The following is a 14218-nucleotide window of genomic DNA, read 5'->3' as shown; positions in this document are numbered from 1 at the left end:
TTTACAATGTTACAAAGGATTTATGTTTTAAATAAATGCCATTCTTTCTACTGACAAAGGGATCATGAATAAAATGTAACATGGTTTCCACAAAAATATTATATATACTGTAATGGCTGCTGGAAACTTAGCTTTGCCATCAGAGTACAGGACACATCACATTTTACAATATATTTTACATTTGAAATAAATAAATAAATAAATAAACAATATTTTTAAAAATCACAATAACACTGTTTTACTGTCTTTCTGATCAAATAAATGCAATCTTGGTGAGCAAGATTTAAAAACAAAAAAAATAATAATAATTAAACATGAAAAATCTTTCCCGACCGCAAACTTTTAAACAATAGTGTATGTTTAAAACAAGAATCCTCTGATGTTTATTATGAAAAATCTGCAATATTTTGCTGGAACAGCTTAATGTTCTCGATAACATTAAAACAGCTGCACACAATAAAGCTCAGCGTGCCTACATCCGTGTGCATGTTCCGTGTGTGAGCTTAATGATGCGGTGAGATCTTAATGTAACTTTGTCAAATCAGTCTGTTGAGAGTTTCCATTCAGCGTAACCCCCACTGACAAAACAAAGAGCAGCCTTCTGCATTATCATTCTAAATGAGATGCAAAAAAAGTCTGAATAAAAGTCTTCCAAACTCTCAGAGGAGAGGGTAATAATATGTAACTTCTATGAGTCTCTTCCAAAATGCAGTGCTACTGTTTTTTTTTCTTTTCTAAACCCTAAACTAAAGGTCTCTTTGTGCTCTTCAGAATGCCTCTCAGCATTACTGCATACCTAAAGGCCTCATATATTCCAGATGTGGAGAATTGGCAGGAACAGGACCCCCCTCTCACAGAAGCTCTTAAAAAAATGTCAGTATCCAAAATCCATTAAAGCAGCAAATAGGCACATTGGTCCTAATGCACATCCACAATTAAAACTGCTGGATACATTTTTCTTTGTATTTTCCAGATATTCTCTCTAGGGATACCCAGTGGCATAGATAATGACACGCAAGATTTTTCATGATAAAATATGACAAATGTATTTAGGGGAAAAGAATTTATCATCTGAGTAATTCAGCCTCTAAAATGACTACAAACCTTGAAGAATTCTGGCAGAAAAGTCAATGCCGGCAAATGCACAAGAGACGCAACATCAGTTGGTCAGGCAAGAAAAATCATAACATTCAAACGGATCCAACAAGCAATAAAATTTCTAGTACCAGACAGACTACAACTGAAAAGAAAAGGCCCTGCTTCCTCATTGGTTGAATCATTGGATATCCAAGCGGGCGTGGCCAGTATCTCATGTGAACTTTGTGAACTGCTGTAAGAGATATTTTATATGGATTTCAAATCTTTCCAGAAAACAAGAGCCAAAAGGTAGCTTTCATGCATGGAATTTAGTTGTGGTCAAGATTAGTATTAAACCAAAAAATGTGGAAGCTCACTCTCAAAATATTCCCACCTCCCAACTGGCCTGCAGAAGTGCAATGTGGTGAAGAGATTATCAAGCAGCCATTTTGAAAGAGGTATGTTACATATCTGAAATGGCCATCAGAACAGCAGCAAGGGAATATGCTATTTATCATTTTACACAGTAATTGTTATATTTTGAATTTTCTTAAAGCAGGAGAGACCAGGCTCTTTGAAAGCTTACTAGAAAGACAGTACGCAAAAACAATTTGCTATTTGTGATTCTCATATACAGGTGAGTCAGAAGGACAATATGCCCTAGTTTTGCCTACTACTTAAGTAGCCAATACAGGAGGACTCAGTATAAATGATGGATAGGATCACTTTAAAACACTCAAGTATCCTCTTTTAAAAGTAGACAATGTGTCCAAGTCAGAAATCACTCATACATTAGCTTTCTGACAGTAGACGGGTCTTTAGTGTGGACTGGGGTAGTGTGGAGAAACGGTATCTCTCTCTGTCAGAGCAATAAAATTTCCCAAACTAATTCTGGGCACTCGAGTGCCTCACTGGTGCGTGCACGGTAGTGCAGTTACCATAAATGCTGTTTCATCAACAGGTCAAATATAATAGATACCAACCTTTCTGCTATTTACTGAATCACTCTGTTTTGGGAAGTATCCCGTTATAAAATTGTTTTGTATACGTAAACCTTTGAAGATCACGGTGATCTTCAAGTGATGTTGTCTTGATGTTCAATTGCTATATAAAGTGTATTTATACAAATATGACATTTCTATATATTGAATATTTAATCTAAATCTGATGAAGCAATAACAGCACTCTCTGAAGTCATTTAAATATTTGTCTTAGACTCTTCCGATCTAAATTTCAGCATCTTGTATTAGATGTAAATAAATCTGTAAATAAAACAATCATGCATACTTTTTTAATACTGGGTATGTCGATACAATGCCATTATTAACAGCCAGAACTTACGCCACATATATCGCTTAGTTAATGCTTTTTCTCATCAAGCAGCATTTTGAGCATTATGATGGGCAAAATATGATTTCAAATAGTATTTAAAATGCCTTTCAGTTTGGAAATCAGCATATGATGGTCATAAATGCTGTCTTGGAAGGCAGCTTACTAGGTTTTGATATAAAGCCAATAAATCTTACAATATGTAGCCAATATATACAGGCTGATTTTATTACATTCTTACTTTTAAATTCACTACACATTTTAAGTTCATTACAACTATATACTGAAGGCTGGCATCACTGGAAGGCTGGAGACGATGCTCCTCAACCTTTTCCTTACCTGCTCTCACATGTGTTGCCTGTAGGACAAAAGTCAGAGTGAAGATTGCACTTAAAGCGGAGTTCCTGAGCGAGTTTTTCGTTTTCCATCTCGTGGACCACCTTTCCTTATCCTTATCCATGACCGGCGCCCTCAACTGCGTCTTATTTTCAAATTCGTTCCTTTTCCACAATCCAGATTATTTTTATTTATTTCTGCACGGCCATGAGCGGAAAAAATTCAATTGGTTTTCGTCGTGAACAAACTCCTCAGTCCCTCCGCCCAGTAGACTCTCAGACTGAAGGTAAACGGGCTCTCATGAAAAAAAGAAAACCGGTTTGTTCCCTGAAGAGCTCAAGTCTTTAGGAGGGCTGGACGTGTGGACTGAACCTGACCCGTGAGGAAAAAGAAATGAACACGGGAAAATCACGTCTTGGAAAGATCCGCCCATTATTTTGAGGAGAGCTTCAAAAGTTTGACACCGTTCCCCCGAAAACTCAGAGCAAAGGTGTATCTACTATGAGGGATCATACAACACCGGGGTGATGGTGATGGGACAACGGTTTGCCGGAGGAGATACTCACTTAACTTGGATTATCATCCTGCATTCAGAATCAGAGATATAAAACCGGACAAGGACTTAAACTGCATTAAATAGTTGCTTTCTTTGTTTACTTTATACATTTGTAGATTACGACTTGGACACGTTTTTATATTTGTTTCTAATATTCAAGCATGTAATTTCCACTGCAGACCTGATGAAATGGCATTTTACTTCACTATATAGAATTCTTAAACGTTTTTTTTTTTTTAAATCAATGGTTCTATAAAGAACCTTTAACTTCCATTGTACAAAAGGTTTTTTTTAAAGTGGAAAAATGTTCTTTAGATTATTAAAATGCTCTTCACACAAAAGAAAAAAAAAATGTTCTTTTAAGAGTGTTCACTGAAAAGTTTTTTGGGAACCCAAAATTGTTCTGTGGCATCTGCTACAAAACAAAACAAAAAACCTTGGAACCACTATTTTTGAGTGGAAATGACTGGGATGACACTAAACTACTAAACTTAAATAGGTGTGATGGTTCTCGCAGGTACTGCCGTCAGACCAGGCAGAACTTTGGTTAAAATGGTCTTTTAAAAAGTGAAACCCAATTTTGGCCTGAAGTAGCCCAATTAAAATTCCACAAGAAACAGTGATAGCCAGAAAAGATACCATCCACATGAATGAGAACTACAGATGAGACCTCATGGCCAAGTCAGAATTCCTTCCAGAAACATTCCTGAAAGAGTCCACTTATGGGATTGCTATACCACAGACGTCTGAAAATAATTACTCTTTAAAAGTCATCGAGCAGGTGGCAGCTGTATAATCCAGCAGTCAGTCCACAGTATGTGTTTAGATGCATAACTGACAGCATAACAGCAGTAATTGTCACTAAAATTCAGAACACATTAACCATCATTATGCGTTATCCCGCAATAAATTGGGGCCATGCAGATTCTTTCAGAGAATGCAGAGGGAAACAATAAAGGAACTGAAACAAAGAAGCTGCTCCATATATCTTCTTTCAAAATGCTGTATAAAATGAGAAGCTATTTAATCACATATGAGACAGGTTCAAGGTTCAAATGCTTGTTTTACTTTAAACTTTAGGGCAAAATGCCAAATTCCGACTGAACTGAACAGAATAGCTAAAGGAAGAGTTCATCTGGTCATCCAAGATGTGCCTGAGTTTGTTTCTTTATCTAAACAGATTTGGAGAAACTTGGCATTAGACGCTTGCTCACCAATGGATCCTCTGCAGTGAATGGGTGCCATCAGAATGAGAGTTTAAACAGCTGATAAAAACATCACAATAATCGAGAAATAACCCACATGACTCCAATCCAACAAATTAATGACTTGTGAAGCAAAAAGATGTGTGTTTGTAATAAAATACAGTTCTAAACAAATATGTTGATGGATTTTAATGTGAGGGAACAACAGACAACTTTTTTTTTTTTTCACAAAAGACTCTTAATACTTAAAAAATAAATAAATAAAAAATAAAAACGTCCTAATGATGGATTTGTTACTCACAAACACAGATTTTACTTCACAAGACATTTATTAATAGACTGGAGTCTTGTGGATTACTTACTACTGAATTACCGTGATGTTTTTATCAGCTGTTTGGACTCTCATTCTGATGGCACCCATTCACTACAGAAGAACCATTGGTGAGCAAGTGATATAATGGTACATTTCAAACTCATCTGCAAAATTTCATTTTTGAGTCAACTACACCTTTAAGTTTAATACTTAAAAAAAAACACAATCTAATACACTTATCTAGCTTAAAACATTAGTGCTTGTATAAAGTAATAAGAGTGGTAACATGGAAAGATTTCCATGTGTCAGACAGATAAAACTACCTTGTGCTGTCAGCATTCATTACATTTTCCACAAAGTACACAATAGGGGTTTGAGAAACAACTGCCAGAACATTCTGTCTGGTTTTCAGATGGATAATACAGCTACCCAAACTTTGCCCATGCAACATTTTCTAAATGCTAATTATTCAAATTTATATTGTATCATTTTCTACTTTCCTTCCTTTTTTTCTTTTCATTCACACTTTTCTGACTAAAACTCTTTTTTTCATATTCAAATATGTAAATAATGACCCCTTGACTGGGACAGGCAGTACAGTTTAAAAACGAAAAGATGAAATATAAAGACACACAGCTCTAAATGTTTTTATAGTTGCTTTTATTCAGTTTAGAACATTTAATTTTCAGCAGGATCCACGTTTGTATATACCATATGATTAAGCAATCAGTGCACAGACATCCAAGTTGTAGTATAATTATTCTATAATTGAAACACTGTAAGTAAATGACATTCACTTGTGTTGTTTTTAGACATCCCGAACCTTTCAATTTGTTTGACTAGTTTAACTTGCAGTTCAAATTTAACTCTAAAGAAGACATTTGAGATGTTTGCTCTTCAAAAGCAACTGCAATTAATCTACATTGTATGTTGATCAATGAGAAGTTTTGAACCATGACAGTTACTCTGATGTCCTAGTCCAAACCTTTTGATTTTGGTCAGATTTTGACCTCAAACCTTCTTGTTCTAGGTCACTGCTTACATCTTGGCTTTTGAGGTTTTGTCTCGACTTCTGTCTTGGCTCGACACAAAACCGCAGTTTCATCCTACGCTGGATGGTAGCATTACGACATTCTGCTGGTTGAGGGATATACAAGGTTAATACAGTCAGACTTACCGTTATTTGATATTAGCTGAAACTGTTGGTGTGAGGGTAGGCTGAATTTACAGTAAAAGTGTGTGGTAGGTTATAGAAGACTGACCTAACCACAAAACTCTGGAATTTGTTCCAGACGGAGCATGAATTTCAGTGCTGAAGTATAACCAGCTGCTTAATACAATCTCTTTATTTATTTATTTAAAAGTGGTCCAATCTACTCGCTTGTGCTACTGCAGCAATACTCAAGGAAAGAGTGTATTCATTCTATATGAACTCAAATTTTTCCATTTTAATGTAATTCACTGTATGGTACAGTACTATATTTATGGCAAAGACTTTAGCATTGAAATGTGACTGTACATATCTTTAAATAATTGTATGAAATGGTAGTTTTTCCATGTGGTTTTGAATGAATCGCCAAATGCTCCAAACAATGCCAAGGACAGTGTTGGATAGGTTACTTTGGAAATGTAATAGGTTAAAGATTACCCTACTTAAAATGTAATAAGTATTGTCATTATTTCAATTACTATATTAAAGTAATGTAACTGATTACATTTGATTACTTTTATAAATTTAAATTTCTTTTTTTTTTCAGATTTTCTAAACTGTTAATCATTTTCAAACATTTAAAACAGGCAGGGTTAACCTTACAGTAGTACTGTCAGACTTTCAAAATACTTTGGCGCTTAAAATAGTTCAATAGCTACAATAATGTTTTTTTTAAATCAAATCTTTGCATAGCTATTACAGGAAACACTGGCCTCTAATAATGCCTTGGGGAAAAAAAAAACTGAATAGAGCATATACACAACCCCAAATTGGAAATAAAACACTTATCAAATAAACGTGTCCTATTCTGTGTTCTAAAATCCCGAAACATTGGTGACTCATATTTCAGATCAGTCAATGCAATTTTGGTGAGAAATTAATCAAATCTGTAAGTGTGTGAAAATATTCAGATGTAACCTTCTTTGTAAATGTTAACTTTATTTGAATTCAACTTTTTTTCCTCAGTAGCTGTCACAGATTACAGTTACATTTATTTTGCAATTAAATTACGTAATTCCATTACATGTAATTAGTTACTCCCCTACACTCCATATGCATACAAATAATGTATGAGGATTGTAGAGGAAAATAAAGCCACAACCTGGACCTTTTAGGCAATTTAGAAATCTCAGCCAGGACATGTCCGGGAAAAAGAGGACACATGGTCACCCTGTGTTAATGAGGATCTGCTGACTGACTAAACTAGACTGAATATTGTTTATTCAGTTTGGCATGTAAGTCAATCATGCTCAAAACAATGAGAAATGAGCGGAAGAATTATGAAAGCCTTGGGTTTGAGCCTCCATTGAGGACAGCAAGCCAAGTTCATTTACCAGTAACCATCAGGACTGGAGGGGCAGGCAACTGAACTTTAAAGTGCTTAAGGAATCAGTCGAATGAATGAATCAAGGACATCATACAGTAAACCTCAAAAAGAACTTACATGTGGCCTCCCACTGGTTCAGTCATGTATCCTACAGAAAAGATCTCTGAACAAATCATCTGTGAGTTGTAAAGACAGAATTGTGACAAATAAATTATGTCTCACGATTCTAACTTGATAACTCACAATTACACATTTATATCTCGCAAATCTGATTTTATATCTCGCAATTCTGACTTGCAATTGTGAGTTTATGGCCCGGTTTCACAGACAGGGCTTAGGTTAAGCCAGGATTAGACAATAGTTCAATTAGGGCATACACACAAATATGCTTTAAATAAAAACATTACTGGTGTGAATCTTGAGACAAAACAATGAATCTGACACATTTTAAGATCAGTCAGTGCAAGTTTCTTTCAGTTTAAACAGCCCAGATAAGCATTTTAGTCTGAGACTAGGTAGTACCACAATGGTAGTACCACAATGGGGGGTTGAACTCAGTTCAAGCCAAGCCTTGGGTTTAAGGGTGTGTTCACACTGTGGTTTATTTGCTCCAGACCAAAAAGTTAAATGATACATTTGGTCCTGTTCTGTTTAGCGTTCCGTTTGACAGCGAACCTAAAGATACCGAACCTAAGGCATAGTGATACGTTCAGAACCAGATTGGTCAGGTTGAATAACGTATATTTTGTGACAGAACTCACTGAACACTCCAAACAAAAGGTGCATTTGACTTAAAGCTGCGTTTGGAAAAGGTGCGTTCGACTTATAGCAGCACTGCTGGTGTATGACATCAAAGTACCCATTGTCTGATCGGTCTCCTCATTGCCGCTTTAAGTCAAACACACGCAATGCCATCTGCTGGACTAAGCACGCTCATTGTTGTGTGTATATGATTTTATTTTCACCACCTGCAAACTCACAAAGAGCTCACAAAAGGCACTTTACCTTCTTGTTGCTCCACGTTTGCCCTCTGCTCATTTCGTTTTGGATACACTGCTTGTTCTCTTTGTGAAATCGTTCATTTAGAAGTATTTGGTCCATGTTGCATTCATATATCATTCAAACCACACCAGAGTTTGTTTGGAACCAAGACCCTTTTTTTAGCGGTCTCGGTCCGCTTGTTTGGTGCACACCAGGGTTCGGATGGCAACATTTACACTTACTCAAATGAACCACACTAACAAAGCAGTCGCACCAGGGTTCATTTTAATCTAACCAAACATGACAAGTGTTAACACACCCTGAGCCCCCATTAAGGACAGCAAGCCAAGTTCATTTACCATTAAAGGGGTCATCGGATGCCCATTTGCCACAAGTTGATATGATTCTTTAGGGTCTTAATGAAAAGTCTATAATATACTTTGGTTAAAAAATTCTCAGTGGTTGTGTAAAACAACACCCTTTTTACCTTGTCACAACAAGCTCTGCAAAAATCATCTCATTCTGATGGATTGTTCCTTAGGAAAGGTGATTGCAGAGATTCATAAAAAAAACCTTATACTTACTTCTGCTGTAGGTGAAGCTGGATCTCGAATGATTTGCGTGAACATAGACGCATTTATGTAGATCAGGAGGTGCATTCCCTTCACAAACAAACGTAATCCACTGCATCTTCAGCGGCTCAGATGTCAGGAGTAAATGACGACCACTATGTTCATTTTTATATCCAGCAAAACAACACCTCAATCGCTCAGTTGGAGATCTTCTTGTCTAACTTACATCCCTGCTCTGGCATTGAACCAATGTAGGTCGGACTGTTACAGCTGATCTGAGGTAAAACACTCATGTCAATCAACTATCGTGGGAGTGGCCTCTGTCGGTGTATTGCCACACTGACAGGCATCTGAGAATGGCTCGATTTGGAAAAGGGGATATTATTTTTACCGATTAATTAAAAATCACTGCATAGATTTTTATCATTATAGGGTAGATTTGTACATACACTGACAACACACAATGTAGAAGTGAACTTTGCATCCGATGACCCTTTTAACCATCAGGACTGGATGGGCAGGCAAACTCGTGAACTGAACTTTAACGTTTTTAAGGAATCAGTTAAGTGAATGAATCAAGGACATCATAACACTCAAAAAGAACTTATATGTGGCCTCCTGCTGGTTTAGTGATGTAACCTACAGAAAAGATCTTTGAACAAATCATTTTAGCAAAATGATTAAGATTTGAGTCATGTGATTCATACAGTGATAATATGAAAGTCATTGGATACACATGATACGACGTAGTAAAATGTAGGAAAGACAGTAAGAATTAAAGATATTACACAGATTTTATAGAAACCAAATCTTTTCTTTTATTACTTTGTGGTTTTACCTTTTTCCACTTCATGTGGTTCAATTACTTAAACTGGTTGCATGCTGTATACTTTTAGAAACCAGTAGTTTTAATCAGTGAATCTATTAAATGGAGCTACAAAGAACATACTGTGCATTGCCAGACTGTAGTATGCCGTATCAAACGTGTAAAAAAAAACGTAAAAGTTGCTCTTAAAGAACAAAATGCTATTATATTTTAATGAGTTTTCATCTTTTTACCGTAATCTTACAAGGGAGTTTTATAAGTGTCTCTACATGTTCTTTATTAGCAGGGGTTTAGAGGTTTAATCTAGCGATGTCATCGGTGCTCTGACGCCTTTTGTTTTGAATACTTTCCCTCTGAAACACATACAATAGTGCTGCTGTCCTTAATATGATTTGTAGCTCAGAATACAGCATGGTGTACAAACAACTGTCCCATAAATCTTACTTTCTACTCTGATGAGAAATGAAAAGCATCACAAAATATTCAGTGAGAAAATGGCTTACGATAAATCAGTGCAAAGTGTGTAATTAGCGCCAGCTTCTCTGCATGTGTTCCACAGCACGTCTGTACATTAATTACAGCAAAGCCTATTCCCAGTGTTATTCATTTTAAAATGATCACACGACTCGTTCAAACAACTCTGACTACAATGGAGTCAACTCACTGACATCAGTGACTGTAACAGATAGATGTAACTCTCTACACCTATTAGCATTGGCCAGTCTTATCTGTTTTCTTAGGTGCGGATAAACAGGAAAGCCACCGGAGGAGGTTAATCAAGGTTCGCACTTGGAACGTGCTTTACACATGACTAAAAACACAATGAGAGACAAACCAAATCTGTCTTGAGGAGTAAATCCTACTTTATATTTCCCTTTATATATACAGCAATATGTTAATTTGGTTAAGATGATTAATTTGAATCACAGTGCTGCTGAAAAATAAAATGATGGAAATAAAAACGCATGATAAGATCTCTGGAGAAAAAGCAAACAACGAACATTTTTACGTTTACATTGTAGGCTCTGAGAGAGACTAGGTGCTCTGGAAAACCCATTATCCCATTCCTTCACAACTCTCCATTCACTCTGGGATTTCTACAGACTAAACAGGAAGCTCAAGAATGACCAGTATGTGCCAATTCAAAGACTTCTAGAGAAAGACAAATCTAGACCAGTTCTAGAATTAAGACCGTACTTCCAGTTTAAACATGTCAACAAGATGTTTCAGTTCTATTGTTGCCCTTAAAGTGAGAATGATTGTTAAAATGGGAGTTTAGTAAATGATTTCATGATCAATAAAACCGTTTTATTAAAACATAACATTCCTAAGGAATTGCCATAACTGTCTTTTTTATTTGGAAAAAAGTTTTAATTTGCCTGACATCATCATAGTGGTAGTGGTCATCCTTAAACTGATCCCACCACAACTGGCAAAAGAAAGGCTCTTGAAGGAATATACATCACCTACAAAAACTTTATTATTTCCATTGTTAAATTATGGCTAGATAGTCAATTACAAAAATTTCTCCTTAAATTTCTTGGGAAAAATGCAAATAGATGCAGTGAGAGTATCAAGCTGTAAAATTAATGTAACTTTAATAAGGATTGTTCTGTTTGACAATCCTAATTTTACATCCTGCAATATCCTGGGTATTCCAGAAAGCAGGTTATTTGACATACCCGGGTATGTTTAAGAGTAAGCATTAAGTGGATAAACTCAGGTTTCAAATAATAAACATCCAGTATGTTAGTAATATGCATGCTAATAAGGAACTCATTAATAGTGAATAGTGTTCCCTAATCTACTGAAAGCAGTAGAAGATGAGTGTAGGGCTGCTGTGGCTTGGACCAGTAACAATCCAGCCTTCATGTTCCAAAAACCAACCTACTAACTTTTTCCCCCCAACGAGGGTCATGAACCTATGGAGGTTTCCGCCACTGAATAAAAAATAAAAAATGGTTACTGTGACTTTTTACCTCACAATTCTGACCTTTTTTCCCCACAATTGTGATACAAACTTGATGTGATATAAGCTTACAATTTTGAGAAATGAAGTCAGAATTGCGTGATATAAACTCGCAATTGCAAGAATATATCAGAACAATTCTGACTTTTTTTCTCAGAATTGCGTGATATAAAGAAATAAAGTCAGAACTGCGAGATAAAAACTTCTGTGACTTTTTTTTTTCTCAGAATTAAGTGATGTAAACTTGCAGTTGTGAGTTATAAAGTCAGAACTGCATGATATAAACTCGCACTTGCGAGCTATAAAGTTCAGTTTTGAGGGGGGAAAAGTTTATATCTCACGATTCTGACATAACTCGCAATTGCGTGTTATAAAGTATGAGTTGCAAGATATATTCGCAATTCTGAGAAAAAAAGTTAGAATTGTGAGTTTATATCTAACAATTCTGAAGTAAACTCGCAATTGCAAAAAAAAAAAAAAAAAAAAAAAAAAAAAAATATATATATATATAGTATTATTATATTATTATAATATAATTATATATTATATTATATTATATATATATATATATATATATATATATACATTGCTGTTCACCGTTATCATAGTATGTTGTGCTTAGGATAAATGTTAAGATTTTTTCTAGCTATAATAGTTAAAACGGTATGTGCTGTAATATATATAATAGTTTGTAATAGTGTTTTGTTTGAATCTTAACTGAATCTGTGAAAATTTTAATGTTATTGCAAGGATTACTGCAACAATTGAACAATTAAAAACAATAAAAGTTACACAGTTGTCATTGCTTATTTTTATTTCTTTTTTTTTCTTGTGTTGCAATATATTACCAGAGAAAAGACCATAAAATGACTGTATATTTTACAAGTAAAATACAGTAAAAATACAGTAAAAACTGTACAAGTGCAGTATAATACTGTAAATACATTTAGAGCAAGTTAAATGGTACTGTAAATATAAATACAGTATTTTTACTGTAAGTTTTTACAGTGTATATATATATATATATATATATATATATATATTATTATTATTATTATATGGTAAAAATGGCTTCCATATGAACACACAAACACTTTTAATAGAAGAAAGTTGCACAGAATATATTTGTAGTATTTAAGTTAGCACTATCCCACATCTCCCAATGATCTGTCCTACATTATCTAAAAAAAAAAAAAAAAAAAAAAAAAAAAAAACAGTTCAATTAATTGTCTGTTTGGATGTCTGTCATTACAACAATAACAGTTATAAATATAAAGCCATAATTCTTGCATTCTTACAGTATCTCATGCTTGGCTAGATTTTAGAATCTGTAAATTGTCACATCAAGGGATTTGCCTTCTGACATCTGTTAAACACACACACAAAAATAATTTACTTAGGAATGCAAATACATTGCAGAGGGTGTATCTGTGTTAAAGGAAAAAACGTAGAGAAACTTAAAGATGTCACTTTCTCGCTGCACCAGAGATTGTAAATTAAGAACATATTGGTTTGATTTTCTTTCCAATTATTGCTGTAAACCCAAGCTGAAGACCAAAGAGGCAGCTCTGGCCAAGGGTTTGGAAAAACACATGCACTGGATTAGCCGCACCGTAATCATATCACTTTCAGTGGAAGGAAAATGAAAGGAATGGTGACTGGTCATCCCAGAAGAGAAAAGAGAGGATGTCTATCAGCAAAAATCAAACAATTGAAGAATGCTGGATATTTGACACAGAAGAAGAAAGAAAAATCACATAACATTTAACAAAAGTATCATGGGACTTGATGGGAGAGATTCTAAGCAACTAAACAGATTATAGATAATGCTGTGACTAAGATAAACAACACAAAAAGAGATACCCTTAAGCACTGTTACATGTGTTATTGATCCTAGTACGACATGATACCACTGCAACCCATTATTTGAAGATGATGGAGGTGCTCGTACCTCATGGCCACACTCAGGACAGGACAACCACCGGTGTCCTCCGCAATTCATTAGGCTGACACTTTACTTGTTCTGCAGCATCTGCTTCTAATAGTGTGATGGAACTGTCTGACTGGAAATAAATCGCACAGGTTTTCCATTATGGTCTTTACCAAAGTGGTCAAAGCTTTGTTTCCATTCGCATTTCTGGTGATCCACAGAGCTTAAAGTGCATCAATAGTTTGTAAGTCATTTTATTATATTTATTATATCTTTGATATATATATATTTTTTATCTGGCCTCTGATTTGAAAACATTTCTCTTTATATTTTCTCAACAAATTCAGACCAAATTCAGATCACACAAAATTCAAAAATAGCAAAAAGTAGCCTAATGACTAACACAAGTAGCCTAGTGACTAACTACAAGTAACGTGGACCACATAATCAGCTACATAAGTGTTTTAAAATGCAGCTAATCAGGTCAGAGTTTTTTATAATATTTTTGTGAATCTCATGACTAGTGACTAAAGTGATAGGAATTTTAAAAACACTGCGTCACGAAGCTTCAAAACCTTTGCAAATCT

General features: G+C 35.1%; 1 protein-coding gene across 1 annotated transcript in view; it reads right to left on the bottom strand.

Moving 5' to 3' along the window:
- Positions 1-3132, bottom strand: part of col11a1b (collagen, type XI, alpha 1b) — a 91474-nt gene extending 88342 nt beyond the window's left edge. Inside the window, 1 exon segment of the mRNA XM_051133839.1 lies at positions 2746-3132. Within this exon segment, the coding sequence (XP_050989796.1) occupies positions 2746-2866 (121 nt within the window). The 5' untranslated portion in view covers positions 2867-3132.
- Positions 3133-14218: the final 11086 nt, after the last annotated feature.

Source organism: Labeo rohita, chromosome 2 (assembly GCF_022985175.1).
Source record: "Labeo rohita strain BAU-BD-2019 chromosome 2, IGBB_LRoh.1.0, whole genome shotgun sequence".
In the NCBI taxonomy this organism is placed as follows: Eukaryota; Metazoa; Chordata; class Actinopteri; order Cypriniformes; family Cyprinidae; genus Labeo; species Labeo rohita.
This window is presented reverse-complemented; position numbering and strand designations above follow the sequence as displayed.